Raw genomic sequence first — 27,344 nt, 5'->3', positions numbered from 1 at the left:
AAAACAAAACAAAAAGATGTTTCAGATAATAACCTTTTTTTCCCATTCAAGAAAAAAATGTTCTTGAAAAACCAAAAAAAGGAAAAAAAAACATTATTTGATGCCTATGGATCAGCTATATGTTGGAAGGAAAACAGACACTACTGTTGTCTGCAAGCATTACAAGATGCTAACCTGTACCCCTTTCTCTCTCTAGGTGGCCCCTTGTGTTTTAAAACAAAATTAAATTTTTATTATATTCGTGTGTATAGGTGTTTTCCCTGAATTTCTGTCTGTGTACCCACAATAGGCTAGAAGAGGGCTTGAGATATCCTAGGGCTGGAGTTACCACGTGGATGCTGGGAACTGAACCTGGGTCCTCTAGAAGAGCAGCCAGTGCCCACTTCTTAACCACTGATCCAACCCTTCATCTCCAGGTCTCTCCTGTGCTCACAGTGGACCTGGACTTTTTGGATTCAGCTGATGGGCAATGTTCATATCCTAAATTTGTGATGTAAAAATATATAAAACCATCACATTCCACCCTATAAAAACAAGAAAAAATTCCCCTCCTGTAGTTCATTATCAATACTGAGTTGAGCTGCAACATAAATCAAAAAGTATATGGCCAGAATTAACACTGAGTATATAAATTATAATAAAGTTGATATTATTTTGGACATAGATCTATAAAGAAATGTATATGTACAAAAACAAATGTGTACAATGTATGGAATATAGTAAAGAGTAAAATATAAATATGCAAAATATTTTAAACAGTACTGTGACTGTAGTTTTTCAAGAGTTGTAAATTTTAAAGTAAACAAAGAAACAGAAGCATAACACCTTAAAATTTTTAGATATACTATTTTTATTCCAAAGAATAAATGCTGAACAAACTCTCCAAATCACAAAATTTGAAAGAAGCCTTTGATCTTCTGCATGGGCTGAGGTAGGCGTCTGCACAGCCGTGGGGCTCGGGAGCAGTCTGCTGTCCTCTAGAACACTGAGGATGGAGGTGCTAAGCCCCCATTCTAGCGAGCTGTTAACGGAAGTTTCCCTTCTCATTCCCCAGAGAGCTGCTCAAATTGTTTGTTCCTGGGCTTGCACCATCTCTTTTGTGACAGTTTTTGTTTTAAAAAAATCAAATTGTTGCTTTACATGACCTCTGAGTACAGAAGTAGTCCTGTGATGTTTAAAACACTGATTAATTGTACTTGCTTAAATACTTTCTCAAATTGATTTTGCATTTCTCACTAATGATCAGTAAAGATGTAAGATTCTGAGGTATCAGTATGTTCCCTTTTGGTTTAGTAAGACTTCAGTCACACAGTGGTTCTGTACAGTACAAACTTCTGTACAATACGCCTCTTCCCAGTATTCGCAGGAGCTTCAGATGTTACAGAACTGACGTCTGGAGCAGAACACCAGCACACAAAATAAAATCGCTTCAGGAAATCACAGTCTGTAGTCCGCACTGAATTTTGAAAGGTGGAAATGTTCTTCCAGTCTGGTGACAAGCTCCTACTACCAAAAGCAATCCACATCAGTGATGAGTAGCCATGTCTTCATGGTGCATACTACTCTGACTTGATTTGGAAGTATGCACTCAAGATTGATGAAGCCTTTTATGAATCACCCTTCTAGAGCTTTCTGCTCAGGAGCACCAGAACTGTTCCAGTGAAGGAATAATGTATTCTGAAAACCTGACTCCCAGAGAATTCCAGTTTCCCTCCTGCTGCTTCTCAGACTAGCTTTCATGTCTACTTAAATATCACTAGTTCCATTATATGTTGGGAAATACAACAAAAATTTTTCATCCACAGGATGAAGTTTCATCTCTGAAACAGGAAGCTAACGATACCCTACCTTGCTTATGAAATTTCCTAAGGATAAGAGGAAAAATTATGAGAAATTGCACTGATCATGTTATATCTAAGTGCTGTTTTTTGGTATTCTGTTTTTAATCGCAGATAACAGCTCTGTTAAGTCTAAACTAGGAAAAAAAATGACATTTCATTCAGAATCTCATTGTTTGGCAGCTAATCTGATTAATTTGGGAATGTGACAGAGGTTAGCTTTATGTCCTGTCCCTAAATACACAAACTGATGCTAAGACAACAATGGTAATTCCAGATGACAAAGCCTCTGGGCATCACCTCACATGCCCCTGTCCAGCTGCTCACCTGTAAGCAGTGCCACGCTTATGGTACTTGTTCTTCTCAGAGAACCACGGCCTTACATTCTGTGCCACGGCCATGAAGAAACAAGCGAACCTCACTGTACAACATCTCATACACATTTCCTCATTCTGCACAAGACATGATGCATCTGAGTCAAATATTGCTACCTACAAGATAGTATATGCATTTTCGGGGCAACAAACAACTAACTAATCAAATGTCTTAATTTTGCTGCAAGAGTTCACTCATACTTTGCAAAATATATACACTGTTCATAGTACCTTCCCGAAGCCCCGACTAACATCAATAGAAGTGAAGATCCTGTTTCCGCAAAAATGTGTCAAAATACTATGTGTTGCAATATTACTTATGTTCCTAAAACAAAATAATTTCCCTTTACAAGCTGCTTTTATGTTTTCTTTCTAATTGCATTTTGACCTTGCGTGTGTGCACGCACACATGGGCCACAGTGCATATGTGAAGGTCAGAAGACAACTTGAAGACTCTGTTCTCTTTCCACTATTTGAGACCCAGGGTTCAAACTTAAGTTGTCAGGCTTGACAGCAAGCATCTTTACCTACTACTCTGCTTTTGGTTTGAGCAAGACCTCACTCTGAAGCTCAAGCTGACCTGGAACTCATTATATGGCCTAGGCAGACCTTGAACTTGTGGCAATCTTCTACCTCAGCTTCCTGAATGCAGAAATTACAGATATAAAGCCACCACAACTGGCTACAAGTTACTTTAGTATTTGTTTCAGTAAAAAAATCAAACTCTTGGTTAAATGTCATAACTTAATGTCAAAAGTGCCTCCAGGAGATGTATGTTTTCACTTTGTTAATTCTCTTATTGATTAAAGTGTTCCATAGACTGAAAATACAGTCAAATAATGAAGTTCAAGTTTCTTTCATCTTCAGTTGATCACAAATTGGACAAAAATGAAAAAGCAGAACTTCTCCAAGTTCACAAAGCTTAGCTAACACGGAGACACTGGCTCTTCCCTAGTAGCATACAATATTTGACTTCAACAAAAATATTTAGATAAGTTTCAAAGTTCTCTATTATTGTATGGGTATCCACTGAGGATGATGATTTGTACATTTAGCAATACTGAACTATGTATCTAACTAAGCTAAGTCATTTGCAGAAAGGAAAAATAACAAAGTATCCCTTTCCAATTGGTTTCATACTTTACAGACACAGACTTGAGATACAACTGTAGATCACCGTAAATCTGATCTTATCATTAGAACCCGCGGGATGTAAAAATTCCAGTTGTATATTGTTAGGCATTTGTCAAATGATAACCAAATGTTTTAAGCTTGTAAAATAGTATTTGGATGATTGATACTGCCATGGATCTTTTTGTTTGATTTTTTTATGTAAGTGCAGATATTCTAGTAAACTAATTTTTTCATCTAGTCAGTCTTTGGGTTATCACTTCTCGATACATAATAGAGATGTAGATAAGCAACAAAAAGATAACAAAGAAGTCATCTAGAAAGCCCAGAATTCCAAACAAGGCTTCAGGTACAAAATCTAGAGGTGATATTAGATAGAAAAAAGCCCCCATTAAACAAAGCATTATCCTAATTCGGAACATCCAGAAGAGACCCCCAACTGAAAACACTTCCCTGAAGGCATGTCTCAGCAAGGTGGGAAGATCCATGATTCTTTCCATAATCTGAAGGAGGAAAAACAAGCACTATAATTTAACAAATTATATCAAATTAAAAAGTAATATAATTTTTGTACAATGTATAAATTCAGCTAAGATGAATTAAGGTGTTTAACACACATAATACTAGGTTTTCCAATTATGGATTATATCTAAAAATAGTTTAGTTAGTAGATGCTTATAAAACAAATTTTATTATAGATAACTAAAAAGTAATAAAATACCCAAATGCTTAAAATGTGGGATACAGATACACATTATCTGAATGTCTAATACTTCAAATGCTACAAAATTTTGAAGTGTTCTGAAAAATAAAAATCTCTAAAGTCTAAAACTCTGGGGCCAAAATGTTTTGGATTTCAGAACATGTCAAATTTATGATTTTAAGATCTTCAGATTTGGGGGGCACTATTTGTAAAAATCTATGCAAATACTTTGAAATGAGAAAACAGGTCTCAAGTATTTCAGTTAAGTGGTTTAAATCTAAAGTCATGCAAAATTCAAGTATCAATAATCTGATTTAACAAAATGAGTCAAGAAACCATAGGCCAGGAATGGTAACTCACATCCATAATTCCCAGCATCAGGAGGTTGGAAGGTAGGAGGATCAACAATAGCTCAAGGCCAGTCTAGGCTACAGAATGAGACCCTGTCTCAAAAAAAGTTATAATATAGGCTTCTATTCTGAGATTTGTTCCCAGGTGCCAGATATACTATCAAGATATATCTGGATTGGATTAAAAGTAATCAATTATCATAAGAGGTGACCTTGGGTTACAACTTTCTAACACACTAGAAATAATTTAACAAAAATTGGGTATTTAATTACCCAGGAGAATTACTAACAACTAAAAAGTTGTTGTATAGAAAATGCCTTCATAATAATAAATAAATAATAAAACACCAGACTATGTACAGTTTTATAACACTTGGAGACTGAACCCAGGGCCTTGGTGGGCAAGTGTTTCACTCGAGCTATATCCCTATTTCTCTTACTTTTTATTCAAAGAGCAACTCATCAAGTTACTAAGGTTCATCTTGAATTTGTGATCCTCCTGCCTCAGCTTCCCAAATACCTGGGATTACATGTCTGTTCCATCCGCCCTGGGTAAGTATTATACATTAAAACACACTCAGGGGGCTAAAGAGATGGTCCAGAGGTTAAGACACTGGCTGTTCTTCCAGAAGTTCTAGGTTCAATTCCCAGCAACCACATGGTGGCTTATATCCATCTATGGCGGGATCTGATGCCATCTTCTGGCATAAAGGAATACATGCAGATAGAGCACTCATATATAAAATAAATCTAAAAAAAGAAAATCCACACAAAGGTGTGTGTACACACATATGCAGGGCAGAGGGCTACCACATTCTATAGATATCTCTAGAGAATATGTGTAAAATAAATAAAATAACCCCGGGTCGGAGAGATGGCTCAGATGTTAGGAGCACTTACTATCATTGTGGAGGACCTAGGTTCAGTTTCCAGCACCCACACTGGTGGCTCACAATCACCATTCTAATTCCAGAGATACTCATATCCTCTTTATGCTGTCATGGATACCTACACGCATGTGGTGCACATACACACATGCAAGAACACACACACACATATATATACATACATACATAAATAAAACTTTTAATGCTAGGTCAAAAACTAGGTATGAGCATAGTGGCACATACCTTTAAGCCCAGAAGCAAGTAGACTTATGTGATTTCAAGGCCAGACTAGTTATATATCAAGTTCCAGACAAGCCAGGGCTACATAGTGAGACTCTGTCTCAAAAATAAAAAACTGTGAAGGCTGTAACTTATTGACTAGCAATGATGGTTAAAACTTGGCCCAAAACACTTGGTAACACTTTATATAGTCCAGGGTCTGACTATAAATCTGATTTTACAAATAAAAAAATATAAAGGTTCTTTCTGACTTTGCACCTGCTATAACAGTACTTACAGATCTAGGCTGCCCTGAGAATCTCCGGTTATAATCATTAACATCTTGATGCAATCTTACAACATCCTGAGACTGATCATCTTCACCAAAGACTGTGAGCAGCAGAGTTACCTGTGTATTACAGGAAGAAGCTGTTACACCTTCTGCACCATTATTATTACTTTCTCACTGTGTTGTTCAAAAGACTGATAAAAGCTTCTGAATGTGTATTTCATTCATTCCTTAGAGTAAATAATTACACTGCCGAACTGTAAAATGTCATACAAAATGTCAATTTTAATTCCTCCAAGATAAAATGGGTTCCACATCTAAACACTTACTCTAATATTTTCTTGCCTGTATCAGAGGCTAAAACTCAGTTCTCTGGGAAAACATACTTGGAGATAAAAGGATGATAAGAAAACCTTCACTAACAGTGTTAAAAATATTTTCAAAAACATTAAAAATATAAACCTTACGTTAGCCGGGTGTTGGTGACGCATGCCTTTAATCCCAGCACTCAGGAGGCAGAGGCAGGCAGATCTCTGTGAGTGTGAGGCCAGCCTGGTCTACAAGAGCTAGTTCCAGGACAGGCTCCAAAAGTTACAGAGAAACCCTGTATTGAAAAACAACAATAACAAAAAACAAAAACAAAAAAACCCTTAAGTTATCAAAGAAAAGATTGAGCATTTCTGAATGATTCATTTCTACTCAGATTCAACATCTTTGAGTGATATATATAATACAGAAATTACAGTACTGTATGGCCTGATGCTCTCAAACACCAATTCCTTTTGTAAAAAGCAGGTATAAGTCTTGGTACTGTTGTTACCAAAGATTGGTTTTGCTACTTTCATGGCCATGATAAAGACAGCACACAGTTGCCTCAGGACAATACAGAGACCTTGAAAAATTATAGCTAATAACATAACAGTATGTAAAGAATAATCACTGATAAATAGGAGATAAAATGGAAGGGACTCAAAACAGTTTTAGTGGGCCAGAGAGACAGCTCATTGAGGAAGAGCTCATTGCTATTCCAGAGGTCCTCAGTTCAACTTCCAGCAACTACATGGTGGCTCATGACCATCTGTAGTGGGGTCCAATGCCCTCTTCTCGCAGATGTACATGCAGACAGAGCGCTCATATGCATAGTCTATATCTATAAATCTTTAAAAAAGAACAGGTTTAATTTTGAAGCATTCTAGATTTTTTTTTTGATCCTTTCTTGGCTTAAGAAAACCACTGATCAGTGTCTCTCTTTCCTGCTACATTTGAATGTGGATGTAGACCTCTCAGCTCCTCCTCCAGCACCATGTCTGCCTGCATGCTACCATGCTTCTGGCCATGATGATAATGGACTAAATCTTCCAAACTGTAAGCAATCCCAGTTAAATGCTTTCCTTTAGAAGAGTTGCCATGGTCGTGGTGTCTCTTCACAGCAATAGAACACTGGTTAAGACATGGTGGAACTTATTTTTAGTTCAAGATATACTAACTGGGCTCCCTGTTTCTGGCAAAAGGTATGAGCTTTCTGGCAGTTTGCTTATGGCAATTCGATTGGCTATGTCACACATATTTTTCCAAAAGAGAACAGCACGCAGGGGATAACATGCTGCCACATGATTAACTAGTTCATTTATTCCTTTGCTGGTCTTAAAACAAAGGCTTAGGAATTGGGATAAACTTATTTATTACTTGCTTCTCACTACAACTGTGGGATTTCAAATACAATTCCCTTAGGATACCTGAGTGATTTTTTTTTTAATGTACCTTTAAAAAACTTAGTGAAGCCATAAAAATTGAGTTTGGCTTAAAAAGTAGCTCAATTTAAATTTTAACACTGTTAACCCTGGCAGGGGAGATGGCCCAATGGCTAAGAAAACTTAGCTCCTGCAGATGACTGGGTTCAGTTCTCAGCACCAATATGGTAGCTCACAGTCACTATAACTTCAGTTCGAGAGGATCCAGGTTCGAGAGGCCTTCTTCAGACCTCTGTGGGTTCTTGCACACACAGGCTGTACATACATACACTCAGGCACATACACATAAAATAAAACATTTTAAAACAAAAAACTGCTAATATTTATGAAATGAAATAACACTACCGTTTGTCTACAGATTGGACAACTGATCGCACCAAGCCAGGACCCATATCGCCAGTATGCAATTATGCAGGAACCTAGTGGAACAAAAAATATCAACAATGAAGCTTTAAAGTCTATATATACTGGTCAAGTTTCAACTATTTAATAGCATCACCTTTCTTTAAACACTGTTTTATTACATTGTTTATTGAATATTCCTTGGAAAAAATTTATTTCATTCAACCAAACCCTCAGGTAAATTAAAATCTAGCAATCATTTTCAACCATTAAAAAACATTTTTATTTCAGCTACTAATTAACAGACATTTTATACAATAAAAAACAATTATTAACCACCTCAGTTACTGAAGCCTCATAGAAAATAGTTTCCTATGTAAAATAAACATGGTGTTAAATATGATAAACTGTTAAATACTTTTTGTTCCAAATTTGGTATATTTGAAAAATACTTTTTTTTAGTTCACTGAGCCAGCAGGCTGTGTTGACACATAGCTATAGTCCCCAGTACTGGGAAACACAGAGCTGGGCCACCCAGTGAAACCCTGCTTCAACAATAACAATAGTTTAGAAAGTCAAATGAGGTGTGGTGGTTATAATCCCTTCACTTAGAAGATTTAGGTGAGAGGTCAGGAGTTTAAGATCAACTTCAACTACACAGCAAGTTCAAGACCAGCCTTTCCTCCCTGCATTCCAAAAACTGAAAACCAAATCACTGAAATACGAGGCCTCCTTGATAAAATGTCTATAGTAGTTTAATATTTGAAGAACGTACTCTCCTAGATGATATTCATGAGAAAGGGGAAGCTGGCTCAGTCAGTAAAGTCTCTGCTGTACAAATATGAGGACCTAAGTTAGTTCCCACAAACCTGGTGTAGGAGGTCCTTCTGACTTTGTGTTGCTTTCATTGGTTAATAAAGAAACTGCTTTGGGCCTGTTGATAGGACAGAACTTAGGTAGGCAAGAAAAACAGAACTGAATGCTGGGAGAAAGAAGGGCGGAGTCAGAGATATGCTGTGGATCCGCCAGAGACAGATGTTGGGAATTTTACCCAGTAAGTCACTGCCACATGGCGATACACAGATTAATAGAGATGGGTTAAATTAATTTAAGAGTTAGCCAATAAGAAGTCAGAGCTAATGGGCCAAGAGGCCAAGCAGTGTTTTAATGAATACAATGTCTGTGTGGTTATTTTGGGGCTAAGCTAACTGGGCGGCTGGGACAAACAAGCAGACCCTCCTTGCAACACAAACCAATGTAAAATAGTTGGACACTGTGGCACACACATGGGATCCCAGTACTGAGGAGGCAAAGACAGGCCAATCTCTGGGGCTCACTGGCAACCAGCCCAGCCTACCTAGCAAGCTCCATGACAGTAAGAAGCCCACCTCCCAATTCAGAAAAGAGAAAAGGTCAGGCCTGGGTTGTTGGCTGAATATGTAAAGTCAGAGTAAGTATAAGAACATTTATCATGGTACTCGTGTTCATTTTTTGCTATTGTTTAAATCCAGGTTCTGCAATTTGTGCCTGTGATGCCAAAGCAGAAAAGGTGGCAATATGAACATTCCTGGGCCTTGCTGGCCAGCCAGTCTAGCCAAATGAGCTCCAGGTTGAGTGAGTCTCTGTATCAGAAATATGGTAGAGTGACTGAGGAAGTCACCACCACATGCATGCACACCCATCCCACCCCCCAACACACACACAAATGAGAAACAAGAAAGAAGGTATTCTGAGGACCAACACCTGAGGTTGATATGGGCCTCCACAAGTACCCCCCCATACACACATGTATGCCACATAAACACACACTCACAACGAAGATATTCATGGACAACCAAACAACCAAAGATGACAACCCTGCCTGAAAGAAGACCTCAAAAGTGGGTAGGGGCACTTGGCAGATAAACACTTAGCTTCAATCCATTAACATGAAGGAACATTTTTACTGCCTGGTGATTTTAAAGGCCAAACAGAGAGCCTCATGTACACCAGGCAAGTACTCTACTAAGTAGCTACATTACCAGCACCCATGTTCCTTACTCTGACCTCTCTGAGCCAGAATTTGGAAGAAGCAATAACAAACCAATTGTGGAAAACAAAGTGACGTACTCAAATCAGCTAGAAGATAGCCAAGTCTTGAATTGTGCAATGTTAAACGAAAAGGAGTAGAGATATACAGACGGCAGCCTAAGTACAGAACTTGAACCGAACTTCGTAGGACAGCTAAGGGTCAGACAGGTAGAAAACAGGAGACAAGACACTTGTATTCTTTATGAACAAGAGTTCAAACAGAAAGGAATGGTTTGTGAGGATACCAGTGAGCAACCATTTGGATTAGCAGAAGCTGGCCAAGTTAGGGAACAGTCAATTCACCAACTTCAAGATGAGTTTAAAAGCAAAACTATTATTACTGTGTTAATTTCAAAGTTTATTAAGTACTTTGGGTATTCTAATTTCACACAAAATCTGTATGAAAGCAAAACTTGGGGCTGTAGAAATAGCTCAGCTGCTGAAGTGCTTGTCCCAGAGTCCATGTGAAACAAACAGAAGCCAGGAGGTTAGGGAGCTGCATTAGCACCGAGTTTGGCTCTGCAGCATTGATGTAAAAGCCAGGTACTGTGGCATGCATTTGTAACCGCAGCATGAGGGGTAAATCATTGGGGATTGCTGGCCAGCTAGTCTAACCTAACCACTGAGTGCCAGGTTGGGGGAGGGGATGTGACAAACTAAGATAAACCAGGTGTAGTGACATACACCTTTATTCTTAGCACTAGGGTGGTTGAGACAGGTGGATCTCTATGAATTTGAGGCCAGCCTGGTCTGAGGTGAGTTCTAGAAGCATGAGAGTTACATTAATAGAGAAACCCTGTTTCAAAAAAACAAACAAACAAACAAACAAACAAGAAAACAAAAAGCCACCACCACCACCACCACCACCACCAACAACAACAACAACAAAACACACTGGCAACAATACCAGCACCAATCTCTAACCTCAACATATACATATGTGAAAATGGGTATGCATACACACATGCACACATACATGCATGAGCCTGTACACATACAAATATATACACAGGTGCACACACACAAAGAAAACAGAAATTAATTTATTAGTGATATTTTTGCCTGATACCATGTCTTAGCTTTATGACCTTTTCACCCAAAAATTCAACCTACTTTGACAGACATCACACTCATTTAACCTCGAGTATCTTTTCCTCACACTAGGGTGTGGGTGTCCTTATTGTGCCAGTTATGTAACACCATTTGGTTTCACCGAAAAACTATGACTCAGCAGATTAAATGCTTCAATTCATCTGCTATTAGACACTTGACTTTTTTTATTCAGTTTTCTCACTCCATAGAAAAGATACTTAAGTATCATCTCGTACAAGAGATGACTGAACTTTCATCTGGGTCACAATCTCTCTGAATCTATTTAATTGCAAAATGAGAACAAAATTTCATAGGCCTGACAGTTAAATAATGCAGACCTTAGATGCAAATAAGATGGATGGTTCTCGTGCAATGAGTATTCTAATTTACCATGGTGGAGCAGAGGGGCTATGCTACATAAAAGAACTATTGTCCAGAGAATTTATTTGAGAAATTGCATAACAAGTTCTTTACTTTTGAATTTACTAAATAAATAAATGTATGTAGCATGGCTCAGTTGGTGGAGTGGTAGCTTAGCATACACAGGCCTTGGGTTATCAATCCCCCTCAGCACTTAAAAGAGGCATGGTAGTGCATGCCTAAATCTCAGCACCTGGGAGGTAATGTGGATTAGAAGTTCAAGGTCATCCTGGGCTACGTAGCACATTTGAAACCAATCTAGGATACACGAGACCTATCTTAAAAGAAAAACGTAGCTAACAAGTAGAGCAGGATATCAGAAGCAATCTATCCTATTACCTCAGACTCAGAGGTAACAGCAAGAACACAATACAGCCATCTTTCAACCCACAGGATTATCCAGCCAGTGAATCAGCTATGCCTGAGTTGGCAAACAAGTTCATTTTGTCTGCCAAGCCTCACAGACTGCTAACACCTGCCAGGAGGATGATCAAGACCCTGTCTAGATTCAGGAGGCAGGTCAGATGGATCAGGAGTACCTATCACAGGTCTGAGAGCAGCAAGATGTCTGTCTCTCCTGATGGGCATTAGCAGCCCTCCCCCACTTGATCCTTATTATCCTGCTATTCTTCAGCATTCCCGAAAGACAATTAAAAGACTGAAATGAGGCAGGCAGATGCATCAGTGAGCAAAGCACTTGCTATTCAAGCCTGAGGACCCGAGTTCAGATCCCTAGAACCCATGTGAGGCTGGATGCAATGGCACAGTCTGTAACCTCGGTGCTCTGGAGATGGGATGTGAAGACAGGAGGCCGTCAAGTGTGGCATATGCAGAAGTGAACAGGAAACCCCCTCTCAAGGTGGAAGCAAGGACTCACTCGGATTTGTCCTTTAATGTCTCTATACAACCATGGCACCTGGACTAAGGCATACAAACAGAGAGTCTTGAACCAAAACAAAAGCTGAAAGACCATCAGTAGAGCTCAGAGAAGGGCTGGACAGAGTTCCTGAGAGAAGAACCATCCTCCCTTGGCCAAGGTGAATAATAAATTCCATAGATAATCCAGTGTTCTATCATATGTTAGAGAACTGGGAAAAATACCTTAGTGAGGTTGGGCATGGTGGTACATGCCTGTATCCCAAAGTTTTGGAGGTGAGGTAGGAGAATTGCCAGTTAGTTCAGTGTCTGGCTGTTGTACAAAGCAATATATTGTCTCCAAAAAATAAAAAAAATCCAAACTAAAACCATAGCTGAGTCTGGTGGGATATGCTTTCAGTCTCAGCATTTGGAAGGCAGAAAATACTCCCTCGTTACGGCTGGTATGGGATCTAGGTGTCTCATTCTCTGTCTCCAACTCCTTAAGGTCACACAGAAAGAGTAAAGACAGATAGTAGAGGTTTGTGGCTTAGTTCTAGAGAGAACACTCTTGCTATAGAAAATCTGAAATAACAAATAAATTGACAAAAGTTGAAGAAGGACTCAGTGGACCCATAGTGTTACTAGTAAACTTGAACTCTTCCTCCAAGAAACACATTGCTAATGATTTAGAAGGTTAATGAGCTTTGGTTTTCTTTCTAAACCTTAGAACCCACAAATGCTACTACACTAAATAGAAAATAAATTGTTTAATACCTGTCCATCTGTATATGTATATACTATTACACAGGCAAAGGTATATGTATACATATACATTTTTTTTGAGACTGGCTCTCATGTAAACCAAGGTTGTCTTAAACTTTCTTTCTAGCTGAGGATGACTTTGAACTTCTGATCCTTCTGCCTCCACTGAGTACTAGGATTCAGGCATGCACTACCAAGCCTGATTATAGCCCTGGAGATCAAGTGCATGAAGGCAGGAATTCTACCAACTGATCTACATCCTCAGACATTACTATATTTACCATACAAATAATATACTACTGTTTGGATAGCAACTAGAACAGGACATCAGAAGCAACCTACTTTTCTCAAGAAATCGAAGATGTGATAAAAATAAAATTATCAATCCAACCTATATACACACATAGGTCCTGAGCTAGTCATTTTAACCAAGTATGATATTGTTTGCTTACCACAAAAAAGATGTCCACAGTTGGTTTCAACAGGAAGGGAGGCCTGATGTAAGCAGATTGGACAGTACATTTCAGTGTAGAACTGCTGTCGAGGAGGCGCAGGGACATCCTGGTGAGAGGACACAGACACACCTCTCAGAACAGAAATTACACATACACAATGGCTTAAGGTCTTACAAGACTGAGAAGCTTACAAAGTTATACAGTTTTATTTAAACTACTTGGCCTTTACCTTCCTTCCTAAACACAATTTGAAACCAAAATATAGATTAACTCAAGGTTTGTCTTTTACTTTATTATAGTGCATATGTTGAGTTCCACAAGCTAATATATAAACTAGAGAATAAGAAACACCAGGCTTTATAGCAGAATTATCATCAAGAGACCAGAGAGACTCATTCAGCAACTGATGGGAGTAGATGGAGAGTCCCACAGCCAAATATTAGATGGAGCTTGGGAAGTCCTGCAGAGGAGGGGGAGGGAAGATAAAAGGAACATGGCCCACAGAATCAACTGACTAGGACTCACGGGGATTCACAGAGATGAGGGAACCTGTAGAGCTCTGATGTAGGACCTCTGCATAAACGTTATGGCTGAGAATCTTGGTGTTCCTGTGGGATGCCTAACAGTGAGAGCAGGTGCTGTCTCTGTTATGCCATGTTTGGTTGATATCCCTGGGAGGCCTGCTCTTCTCTGAGGGGAGGTGGAGGAAGGGTGGGGATAGATCTGGGGGAGAGACTGGAGGGAGAGGACGGAGGGGAAATTGTGGTCGAGATGTAATATATGAGAGAAGAATAAAAGAGAAAAATAAATTTAAAAAAGAAAAAAGAAAGAAACACCAGGCTTCAGTGTAACTCCGTGGGAGAGCATCCGCTTAGCATGTAAGAAGCCCTGTGTTTGATCCTTAATACCATCAAAAGAGAAAAAGTAATATCAAACTATTATTCTTAGCATTCATTTAAAATTTTTTTAACATTTTCAATTTTGGGGGGGGCGTTGAGACAGGCTCTTGCTGTGTAGTCCTGGCAGACCTGGAATTTATAGCAGTTCTGCCCGTTTCTCAAATGCTAGAATTGCAGATTTGTGTCTGGCTTCGTTTCTTACAGCCTTTTATTTAACAGCTGTCCTCGGAAGAGTGTTGCATATCTTCCACAAGAACAGAACTAAACTTCAGCAAAGATTTGCTAATGCTAGAAGTAGAAAAATTGGACACTTTTGAACTTTAACGTTGGTCCTCACAAAGTCATGCGAATAAATGTTAATATGCTTTTCAGTGGACATGCTAGAATCCCAACAGCAAGGTTGTGGAGGCAGGAAGATAAGAAGTCCAACTTATCCTTGGCTACCTAATAAGTTCCAGGCTTGGGCTACATGAGACCTTGTCTCAGAACCCCAAACCAATCGAATGCATACATCTATGCATATTCCTTGGCCATATCACTGTTATGATTCAAGAGACATGCTGACTGAAATTACAGTACAAGACACACACATCAAATATCATTCTGAAATATAAGTGCCATGAGGCCAAAACTCCACTTGTAGAATTCACTGTAGTACCTAAGGACCTGGACAACTATCTAGCACTAACATAAAATGTACAGCTTCATCGGGGACTGGAAAGTTGGCTCAACAGTTTGTATGTTCAGTTCCCAGAACTCACATGATGGCTCACAACCATCTGTAATCAAGTTCCAGGGAGTCTAACATCCTCTTCTGAATTCCATGGCCCTGGGTACACACATGGTACACACACACACACACACACACACACACACACACACACACATATGAGGCAAAACATTCATATACATATAATAAATAGGTATTAAATTTTTTTAAAAAATAATCTTCACAAAAATCAAATTTAGTAAATACAAACAGAACTGTAAATTTAATTAAAGAACTTTGATGCAATGTCAAGAAATTAGAATTAGAATTATATTATTTTCTCTTTTTAAAGATTTTATTTATTATATATACAATATTCTGTCTACGTGTACACCTTCAGGCCAGAAGAGGACATCAGATATCATTATAGATGGTTTTGAGCCACCACATGATTGCTGGGAATTGAACTCAGGACCTCTGGAAAAGCAGTCAGTGTGGGCCATCTCTCCAGTCCCGAATTTTATATTTCTTAAGACAGCATCAAATTAACCCAAGGTAGTAAAGTCACAGCAGTCTTAATATTACAAAAAGAAAATAGTTAAATACTAAAATAAAAGAATTCCACCTTCATTTTTTTTTTTAAAGAATGTCCTACCCCTTTCTGAATGGAGGGGAGGCAAAGTGGAGGTTACAGGGAGGAGACGAGGGAGGGGAAACTGCAATCGGGATATAAAATAAATTTAAAAATTTAATTAATAAAATATTTTATCATAAAAAAACAAGAATATAACAACAAAAGTCTAACTGGTAGCTCACACCTGTAATCCCAGCATTAGGGAGGCAGAGGCAAGTATGTCTATGAGTTTGCAGCCAGCTTGGTCTATATAACAAGTTCTGGGCCAGCCAGGAATACATGATTCTGTCTCAAAAAAAAAAAAAGCAAACAAAAAGAAAGCAAAGCAAAACAAAACAAAGCAAGAAAGCAAACAAGCAAGAAAGAAAGAAAAAAAAAGTTTCTACAGCATTTTGGCCAAGGCCAATATTATTCCTATAAAAGTAACAAATACAAAAATTACTATTCTCTTTTTAGAGCAAGTTAATAAAAACCATGTATGTATCTGTATAATTAAGACTAGTCAATTTGCTGCTGAGTTTGGTGGCTCTTGCCAGTAGTGCAAGCACTTAGGAGGTTCTGGTGGTTTGAATGAGAATGGTTCCCATAGGCTCATATAAAATTCAAATGCTAGGTCTCTAGGTGGCGAACTATTCTGGGAAGGATTAGGAGGTTTGGTGTTAATGGAGACTGCTCGTTCATTTCCCAACTGTTCAGACCCAAATAATCACAAAGAAACTATATTAATTCAACTACTTGGTCAATAACTTAGGGATAATCCTAGCTACCTAAATTAACCCATTTCTATTATTCTGTGTATCGCCATAAGACTGTGTCATACTAAGTAAGGTTCCAGTGTCTGTCTCCTTCAGCAGCTACTTGGCATCTGTCTGACTCTGCCAACTCTTTCTCTCTACCTCTGTTTTGATTTCCTGCCTAGCTTTACTCTGCTAAGCCACTGGCCCAAACAATTTTATTCATCAACCAATAAAAGCAACACATATGCAGGACATCCCACATCAGTTTGGCCTTGTCAGATGAGGTATGTGACTGGCTTTGAGGTTTCAAAAGCCTACCCAGGCTTCTCTTATTCTGCCTCCAATTTATAGATAAGATGTAAGCTCTCAGCTACTGCTTCACAGATAAGCCTGTCTGCCACCGTGCTCCCCACCATGATGATAATGAAGTAATTAACCCTCTGAAACAGTAAGCAAATCCCCAATTGAATGCTTTTTTTTTGTAAGCTGCCTTACTCTCTACACAGCAGAAGAAAATAACTGAGACAGAGGTGGAGACAGGAAAATTAGGAGTTTAAGATCATCCTCAGCTACCCAGCAAGTTCCAGACCAGACAGGAACACATGAGACTGCCTTAATGTCCCTCCAACCCCCACAAATAAAGAAAATGTTAGCTGGGAAGTGGTAGTGCTCGCCTTTAACCCCCCCCAGCACTCGGAAGGCAGAGGCAGGCAGGTTTCTGTGAGTGTGAAGCCAGCCTGGTCTACAGAGTGAGTTCCAGGACAGCCAAAGCTACACAGAGAAACCCTGTCTCGAAAAACAAAAACAAAACAAAGTGCTTAATCTGAAAAACAATATCATGTAATATAAGGAGTAAAGTTGATGTTTCTCAAAAGTTATTTTCTAACATCCCATCACCACTGCATGTAAACGGAAGTTAAAACATCCCCTCACACAAATATACATACTACATAACCATACCTGCTCTGTTTGAAGTTGCTCTCGAAGCACCCTGACTAGTTCTTGGTTTTCTGGATGAATGCTCTGCTGTACATTTCTGTTGGAGAGAATGGAGTGAATTTTGAAAAGACTATCAGATTAACCCATCTGCATTATTAGACTAACTTTTGACCACAAGCTGATGAACTGGCTCAGTTGGATAGAGGCACTTGCTGTGTGGGCCTAATGGCCTGAGTTGGATCTCCAGAACCCATGTCGAGGGGAAAGCAGAGAACTAGCTCTACACAGTTGTCCTCAACCCCATTAATAATAACTAACAATTCAGAACTCATTTATTTCGTGTGCATCTACGACTTTGTGTCTGGGTATGTGTGCTGTGGTACACATGGGCAGGCCAGAGTATAACTTAAAGGAGTTGCTTCTCTTTTACTGTGTGTGTTCTGGGACTGAACTCAAGTCACCAGGCATGGCAAATGTATTTGCCCATTGATCCTAGTCCAATAAATAATTTTTTTTAACTTTAGAAAAAAAACTACATGGGGGTTGGAAAGATGGTTCAGTGGTTAAGAGCATTGGTTTTCTTCCAGAGGTCCTGAGTTCAGTTCCCAGCAATCACATGGTGGCTCACAAATATCTATAATGGATCTGATGCCCTCTTCTAGCATGCAGATTGAGCACTCATTTACATAAAATACACAAGTAATTTTTCTTAAAAATCTTTTTTTTTTTAAAAAAAAAAGAACTACCGGTAACTTAATATAACAAGTAACTGACGTTAGACAACTGCACTACAATTCCAGGACTGTGCATTTTAGTACTTCCTCACAAATCTAAGATCATCGCTGTTATCAGGTCTGAATGGTAAATGTTAAAATCCAGATGCCCAGTATCTTGGGAATTTATTACAACCTAATAATTAATGTATAGAACAATTAACACATTTCTTTTGTGAAGTTTCTTTAAAATAAGCAGTTAGATAGCTTTACATAATATACATCTAAATACTTTTCCATCTCCTAATTTTTCATGTTTAAGGAGAAGGGAAGACCGCAGAAATTAAAATTATATAATGCAAAATGCCAAAACTAACTGTGCCAGTTGTTTTTTTGTTAACTTGACATAAACCTAGATATACCTGGGAAGAGAGAACCTTAATTAACTGAGAAAATAAATGATTGATGTTCAACTCACTGAAGGTTGAGTCACCCCTGGGCAGGTGGTCCCCGGGGTGGTAAAGAAAGCCAGTAAGCAGTGCTCCTCCATGGTCTCTGCTTCAGTTCCTGCCATTCCTACCCTGATTTCTCTCAGTAATGGATGTGACCTGAGAGCTCCAAAAAGAGACCCTTTCTTCCCCTACCTGCTTTTGGTCATGGCCTTTATCACAGCAACTTGGTAATGATCTTTATCACTGCAAACTAAGGAACGAGCATACCACTAACATGGTAACAAGTACAATGGAAAATCAGAAGCAAGAAGTCAGCAGCTAATGTAATAGAATGGGATTAGGCCAGGTGAGCACTGGCATCAGTGATGAGTTTCTTGTTTGTTTGTTTGTTTTTGTCTTGTTTTGGTTCACTTTTTTTGACTATTTTGCATGAATTATCTGTGCCACCAACTAGCTGGTGGATTCAACTATAAAATTTTTTAAACTAGAATACTCTCATAGGAAATACTAATTTTTTTAATCAAAATGGAAACTATGAATTTAAATAACCCAGGCAAATCAGTAAAAAGTACAGTAGCATTCAAAGCTTAATAGCAAACAAAATGCTTTAGTCCCAATACGGAGTCACCAAGACCAGCAATTCTAGGCAGACTCCAAGAGTCACTGACCTCTAGAAAGACACAGGACCTCAGGTCCTGCACCCTTTAATCTCACCTGAAAAGAGCATAGAGGAGCGTAGCGACCAAAGCAAAGCTGACCACCACGGCCACAAGCACTTGGTCGCTCACTCCCTCTATAACCGAGTCATCCTGCCGCAGACTTGGGACTTCACTGTAGTGTTTGGCCATTACAGGTCTAAGATAGGAAGACAGAAGTGAAAATGAAATACATCAATAAAAGCAATATTAGTATGGCTTACTTCTAACATATCTAATACTTACAGCATGCTCTTTAACATGGGTACCATTAAGTACAACTCCAGTTAAGGTTCCCCTACTAATGAATTTTTTTTTCAATTTTCCAGAGTCATTATTTGGGGAAGAAAATGCTATTTTCTTTAAGGAAACTACTTTTTTAAACAATATATATATATATTAAAATAAAAGTTTTAAAAAATACTTTTCCTGGAGGGCTAGAGAGGTAGCTCAGTTGGTAGAATACTTGGCTATCACAAACAAAGTTCTGAGTTTGATCTCCAGGTCTTTATAAAATGGAGTGTAGGATCGCATGGAGGCCAAGGCAGGAGGATCACTTCGGGTTCAAAGACAGTTTGCATTACATGATGAATTCCAAGCCAGCCTGGGCTACAAGGTAAAACCCCAGTCTCAAAGGCAGAAAAAAAAATTGAAACAAAACCAAAAAGTAAAATAAAACATTTTCCCAGTTTAGGCTTAGTTCCTTTAAGGAAAAGATATTCTCCTACCCTAGTTGCTTTTTTCTAACTCCTGAATATCAAATAAAGTCTCTAAGTAGATGTCATCCCTCTGTCGTAGCACCTGAATAGGAAACACAGCCCTCCACAGCTTATTACCCAGCACATGCTCTACTCACAGAGCTTAGTAAAGGGACTTTCCGAGCGTACACGTACTAAAGAGGACAGAAAACTCCTCCCAAAATTCTAGAGAAAAACGATAGCACCCAACACTACAAGTATGATAGGAGACAACCCAACTACACTATGGGTCAATTGCAGGTAACTCTCCCCAATACCCCAGTAAACAGAACTGTAATGCTCAAAGTCTTATGTGATAACTAAAGGAAAATGATGGGCATATTCACTAAATAGAGTTCTGCACTTTATTTACTGTGTACAATATTGCACTGAAAAGTTTATCCAAGACTGAGGATGGACTGCCTAGCACCCATAAACCCGGCTTCAATTCCTACCACAAAATAAACTTGCCCCCACCAGGGGAGCAGCACATTTGAAATACTCTAAGGACAGGTCAGCTCGCCAGTTAAGACCTTGTCTTTAGTAGGTCTTCTCATTTTTAAGTTAGAAATGCTACGGCTGTGATTAAAGTCCGGAGGACAGGGCTGGGAATGCAGGCTGGCAGAGTGCTTGCTGCACACGCCTAAAGCTCTGGGCTCCATTACTAGCACCTTGTAAAATACTGGGGAGGGACAGACAAGAGGTTCAGGAGTTCAAGGCTATGCAGGAAGCTGGAGGCCAGCTTGAGCTGCATGAGAATTGTCTCAAGATGCTCAAGATGTATTTGTGGGTCAGGTGTGGTGGCACATGCCTTTAATCCCTGCACTCGGGAGGTAGAAGCAGGTGAATCTCTTTGGTTTGGGGGCCAGCTGGGTCTATAATAGCGAGTGCCAGGACAGCCATGGTTATGTAGAGAAACCCTGTTTAAGAAAGAACAATCAGAGAGAGCAGTGCTTGGCAAGCCAAGCACGTCAGCTGAGGCATCACAGCTATCACCATTATTCATATTTCTCCCATGCTATATCTTCAGCAGTGCATCTGAGAAAACTGGATAACTGAAGCCATTGGGGGAACCCAAAAACAGCACGTATCTGTCAGGTACCACCCACCCAGCACAGACTAGTAAATGGCTTATTCCTGGAAGAAGAGAGGGAGACATACTATTAGTGTATTGGAATAAAGTTAAAATGTAAGGGCACAAGGGCATATTAAAATCATACAAGGGAAACCAAGAACAAGGATTTATCCAACATGGCAGACCATGGAAAGTGTAACTCTCTCACCTGGATCCAATAAAAGTAATAGACTCCTTAGTTAGGGTTTCTATTGCCAAGACAAAAAAAAAAAATGACCGAAAAGCAATTTGGGCAGTTAAGGGTTTATTTGACTTACACTTCAACATTGGTGTTCACCACTGAAGGAAGTCAGGAACTCAAAGAGGGCAGAATCCCGGAGGGAGGAGCTGATGCAGAGGCTATGGAAGGAAAGCTGCTTTCTCCATGGCCTGCTCAGTCCACCTTTCTACAGCACACAGGACCACAGCCCAGGTATAACACCACCCATGATGGGCTGGGTCCTCCCACATTGAACACCAATAGAGAAAATGCCTCACAGCCGGATCTCATCGAGACGTTTCCTCAACTGAGGCTTCTTTTGCTCATGATTCTACTTTGTGCAAGGTTGATACACAAAATCAATCAGTACAACACTGACTGGGATGTACAGTACAACACTGACTGACTGGGATGTACAGTACAACACTGACTGACTGGGATCTACAGTACGACACTGACTGGGATGTACAGTACATCACTGACTGACTGGGATGTACAGTACATCACTGACTGACTGGGATGTACAGTACAACACTGACTGACTGGGATGTGCAGTACAGCACTGACTGACTGGGATGTACAGTACAACACTGACTGGGATGTACAGTACATCACTGACTGACTGGGATGTACAGTACAACACTGACTGACTGGGATGTACAGTACAACACTGACTGACTGGGATGTACAGTACAGCACTGACTGACTGGGATGTGCAGTACAACACTGACTGACTGGGATGTACAGTACAACACTGACTGGGATGTACAGTACAGCACTGACTGACTGGGATGTGCAGTACAACACTGACTGACTGGGATGTACAGTACAACACTGACTGGGATGTACAGTACAACACTGACTGACTGGGATGTGCAGTACAGCACTGACTGACTGGGATGTACAGTACAGCACTGACTGACTGGGATGTGCAGTACAGCACTGACTGACTGGGATGTACAGTACAACACTGACTGGGATGTACAGTACAACACTGACTGACTGGGATGTGCAGTACAACACTGACTGACTGGGATGTACAGTACAACACTGACTGACTGGGATGTACAGTACAACACTGACTGGGATGTACAGTACGACACTGACTGGGATGTACAGGACAACACTGACTGACTGGGATGTACAGTACAACACTGACTGACTGGGATGTACAGTACAACACTGACTGACTGGGATGTGCAGTACAACACTGACTGACTGGGATGTACAGGACAACACTGACTGACTGGGATGTGCAGTACAACACTGACTGACTGGGATGTACAGTACAACACTGACTGACTGGGATGTACAGTACAACACTGACTGACTGGGATGTGCAGTACAACACTGACTGACTGGGATGTACAGTACAACACTGACTGACTGGGATGTGCAGTACAGCACTGACTGACTGGGATGTGCAGTACAGCACTGACTGACTGGGATGTACAGTACAACACTGACTGACTGGGATGTGCAGTACAACACTGACTGACTGGGATGTACAGTACAACACTGACTGACTGGGATGTGCAGTACAACACTGACTGACTGGGATGTACAGTACAACACTGACTGACTGGGATGTGCAGTACGACACTGACTGACTGGGATGTGCAGTACAACACTGACTGGGATGTACAGTACAACACTGACTGACTGGGATGTGCAGGACAACACTGACTGACTGGGATGTACAGTACAGCACTGACTGACTGGGATGTACAGTACAACACTGACTGGGATGTGCAGGACAACACTGACTGACTGGGATGTGCAGGACAACACTGACTGACTGGGATGTACAGTACAACACTGACTGACTGGGATGTACAGTACGACACTGACTGACTGGGATGTGCAGTACAGCACTGACTGACTGGGATGTGCAGGACAACACTGACTGACTGGGATGTACAGTACATCACTGACTGACTGGGATGTACAGTACAGCACTGACTGACTGGGATGTACAGGACAACACTGACTGACTGGGATGTGCAGTACAACACTGACTGACTGGGATGTACAGTACAACACTGACTGACTGGGATGTACAGTACAACACTGACTGACTGGGATCTACAGTACAACACTGACTGACTGGGATGTACAGTACAACACTGACTGACTGGGATGTGCAGTACAACACTGACTGACTGGGATGTACAGTACAACACTGACTGGGATGTGCAGTACAACACTGACTGACTGGGATGTGCAGTACAACACTGACTGACTGGGATGTACAGTACAACACTGACTGACTGGGATGTGCAGGACAACACTGACTAACTGGGATGTGCAGTACAGCACTGACTGACTGGGATGTACAGTACGACACTGACTGGGATGTACAGTACAGCACTGACTGACTGGGATGTACAGTACAGCACTGACTGACTGGGATGTACAGTACGACACTGACTGGGATGTACAGTACAGCACTGACTGACTGGGATGTACAGTACAACACTGACTGACTGGGATGTACAGTACAGCACTGACTGACTGGGATGTACAGTACCACACTGACTGACTGGGATGTACAGTACAGCACTGACTGACTGGGATGTGCAGTACAGCACTGACTGACTGGGATGTACAGTACGACACTGACTGACTGGGATGTACAGTACAGCACTGACTGACTGGGATGTACAGTACAGCACTGACTGACTGGGATGTACAGTACGACACTGACTGGGATGTACAGTACAGCACTGACTGACTGGGATGTACAGGACAACACTGACTGACTGGGATGTACAGTACAACACTGACTGACTGGGATGTACAGGACAACACTGACTGACTGGGATGTACAGTACAACACTGACTGACTGGGATGTACAGTACAACACTGACTGACTGGGATGTGCAGTACAGCACTGACTGGGATGTGCAGTACAGCACTGACTGACTGGGATGTACAGTACAACACTGACTGGGATGTACAGTACAACACTGACTGACTGGGATGTACAGTACAACACTGACTGACTGGGATGTACAGTACAACACTGACTGACTGGGATGTGCAGTACAGCACTGACTGACTGGGATGTACAGTACAGCACTGACTGACTGGGATGTTCAGTACAACACTGACTGACTGGGATGTACAGTACGACACTGACTGGGATGTACAGTACAACACTGACTGGGATGTACAGTACAACACTGACTGACTGGGATGTACAGTACAACACTGACTGACTGGGATGTGCAGTACAACACTGACTGACTGGGATGTGCAGTACAACTAATCTGGGATGACGCGGCCCTACAACCACCTGTGGTCTGACACTTGATGTACGCATCAAAGACCAACAAGCAGAGGACTCCCTAATTGTCCCTGGGGTTTCAGCTTGGCTTGGTCCCGTTATCAGCACAGCCTTCTCAACTGCTGAGCCTGCTCACCCACCTGACCCTCAGTTTGGCTTTTTACCTTGTGGCTGGACGGACTCTGGCTTCACTCTCAAAGCCTGACTCCAGCAGCTCCTTCCTGGCACTGGTCTGGTACATTACCTATCAGTGCAATGTCTCTCAGCCCTGAAATCTTTTGAACTCTGCTGTAGCCTCTTTAACTGTAAAACATATATATACACATATAGATACTGTTACTGTTACTTGCGCCGCGTGGTATGTGATTTGAGAGTTAATGTTACTAATTGAGACTGGAATAAAAGCACCTACTATTGCCTCAGTCAGATTACCAAGGCACGTGGGATTATACGACAAACTGATGTCACTGCCCCTTGTGTATTTATTGCTATTCCACAGTCTAATTGTGGAAAGTCACAAACATGTTCATCTGTTTCTGACACGTGTGCTCACAGTCAAATCCAAACTTTGTCATATGGAATGAAACACCTTCTGCTGAGTTTGCGGACTGCTGTGGTTGAGAACGGGCCTCCACCTGAGGAAGGCCTTAGAAAGACCGCTCAGAAAAGCCCCCAACACGCCTATCTTGGGTCTTTTCCCAACGCTGTTAGGGAAGGGGTAGGAGTGATAGGTTAACAGAAAAAAAAAAAGACAAAAACAAAAAAGCCGGGAAAAGAAATTCTAGAATTTCTCATAACAAAGTAAATTTGATCATTCCCCAACCCCCAAGTTCATGTAGCAACGTGATGGCTTCTTAATGACTTTCAAGGAACTTTTAATGTAATTTCTGTCCTGAAAAGTAATTTGAAGCACAAAATAAACCAGGAACGATACATCAGGCATAAAAACACCTTGGACTCAACAGACTTGAAGAGACATACTTTAAATCAACTGTATCAAAGTTTTGACAATGCCACGTCAACCCAACATGTACTTACTATTCACTTACCCAACAAGATGTAGTCACTGAAAGGTGACACAGGTTTCTACAGAAACAGTTTGGTACGGAATGCGGGAACTCTAGTCTGACAAAGATCCGGGGGCACCCACACAGAAGTCATAAGCAGAGGAGATTCAAAGTTAGGATTGCTAAAGGTATTTCTGCACCTGTAAGAAGAATGTTTGCAAGAAGAACCTTTGAGACAGCTTCGGCTAAGATTTATTATGTGTTTATTTTTGGTACCAGGGATCGAACTGGAGCCCCGATGTTTGCTAGGGTAATGAACCAGCACAACATCCCCAGCCCACGATTTTTCCCATCTATAAAATGATCGATTGCATGTGATCATTAAGCGGCAGGGGATGAACGTAGCATTAAAAAACTCAATGCTGCTTGGAAGGGTCTAAGTACTCAGGGAGAAAACCAACTTCTAATGGACAAGAGGAAGGCTCCAGGAACTGCAAAACAAAGCGAAAGTGTGTCCTGGGAAGTTAACTTCTGAAGCATTCCAAATCGAAATTGACATGCCCCGGGAGGCAGGCGTACCTTTTGAATCCACAATTCTCCTAGGACTCCAAAGCATATATCTTGTTTCTTGGTGTCTTGAAAACGCCAACACCTTTGCATTAAGATCCAGGTAGAAGAACGTTTATCATAGCATTGTTCTGAGACGCCCTACACTGGAATAAAGTGCACGTCAACAGCAGAATGGATATAAGGCTGTAGCCACACAATGGAATACTAGACAATCATGGGAATTTGCAGATAATATAATAGTATTTAAAAGCCAAAACCCCACAATATGGGTCCATTCATAAAAGTTCAAACTCAAAGGAAAACTACACTACATGCATACTCATTCGGTAAAGCAATACAGTGGCTGTCACAAAAATCAGGCTAGAGATGGTAATGGGCAGAAGAACTCTTGAGAACCTGGCAATTCATTTTATTAAGATCCCTCAAACATGTACGTCCTACGCACTGTTCTGTACACGACCTAAAAACGTATATGAAACCCTACAATGCCTGCCTAAAAAAACAAAAGTCGGACAAGGATGCACCTCAGTGGAGTCAATTCCCAACACGACAAGGAAACAGGCCTTAGGAACTGTCGGGATCCTTACGCACTGGTGAACTGGCGTCCACCCTCTCTCACTTCAAGTAAAGTTTTTGGGGGAGAGGGGGCTCCGGGGAGGAACCGCCAGCTCTCCTCAGCCGGGCCAAACCCGCCCCCAGCCACCGAGGCGCGCCCACGTCAGCGGCTCCACCTTCTCCCTGCGACTCGGGGCCGGCTCGGGCGATTCAGGGCTGAGCGCAGGCTTCCGGGGGAAGGTGGCGCGCGGAGCCCACCCTCGCGCCGAGGCACGCGGCCCCGCAGCCCCACCGCGCCGAGTCCCCGCCGTGCGCGCCCCCGGCGGGTCTCTGCGGGGGCGTGGCCTCGGCACACGCTCGCGGCCGGGGGAGGACTGGGGGATGCGCGTACCTCTTCGCGGCGGAGGAACTACCGCGCCAGTCCGTGTGACCGAACAGAGTTCATTTCCGGGGACTGCCTAGCTACTCCTCTCGGGCAGCCACCAGGCCAGCCGCTCCTGAAGCCAGAGCGCCGGCGTCGGCGCACGCGCAG

At 41.1% G+C, this 27,344-nt stretch overlaps 1 protein-coding gene across 3 annotated transcripts; it reads right to left on the bottom strand.

Moving 5' to 3' along the window:
• Nucleotides 1–828: 828 nt before the first annotated feature.
• Rnf170 (ring finger protein 170) lies at nt 829–25,874 on the bottom strand. Of its 3 annotated transcripts, XM_075986436.1 has the most exons (8): nt 25,730–25,874; nt 24,845–24,983; nt 19,339–19,479; nt 17,481–17,556; nt 13,539–13,647; nt 7,888–7,961; nt 5,801–5,911; nt 829–3,846 (listed from the first exon to the last, which is right to left on the bottom strand). In XM_075986436.1, the coding sequence occupies exons 2-8, from the start codon at nt 24,919–24,921 to the stop codon at nt 3,577–3,579; spliced, it is 858 nt and encodes a 285-aa protein (XP_075842551.1). In that variant the 5' UTR covers nt 24,922–24,983; nt 25,730–25,874; the 3' UTR covers nt 829–3,576. The 3 variants fall into 3 exon arrangements, with proteins under 3 accessions (XP_075842551.1, XP_075842552.1, XP_075842553.1); XM_075986437.1 differs by lacking the exon at nt 24,845–24,983; XM_075986438.1 differs by lacking the exon at nt 5,801–5,911 and having other exon boundaries at nt 836–3,846.
• Between the last annotated feature and the right edge of the window lie 1,470 nt (nt 25,875–27,344).

Source organism: Microtus pennsylvanicus, chromosome 9, assembly GCF_037038515.1.
Source record: "Microtus pennsylvanicus isolate mMicPen1 chromosome 9, mMicPen1.hap1, whole genome shotgun sequence".
Taxonomy (NCBI): Eukaryota; Metazoa; Chordata; class Mammalia; order Rodentia; family Cricetidae; genus Microtus; species Microtus pennsylvanicus.
Note: the sequence above shows the minus strand (reverse complement) of the source record. Positions and strands in the feature narration are given on the sequence as shown.

Bases quoted from the DNA above. Each gene is read 5' to 3' on its own strand.
- Rnf170 (XM_075986436.1), bottom strand. From the start codon at position 24,921: ATGTACCAGACCAGTGCCAGGAAGGAGCTGCTGGAGTCAGGCTTTGAG. The intron at 19,480-24,844 runs GTAAAAAGCCAA...TTCCTATCTTAG, and splicing joins AGAGTCCGTCCAGCCACAAG to ACCTGTAATGGCCAAACACT. The intron at 7,962-13,538 runs GTAAGCAAACAA...TTGTTCCACTAG, and splicing joins CTGTGGACATCTTTTTTGTG to GTTCCTGCATAATTGCATAC.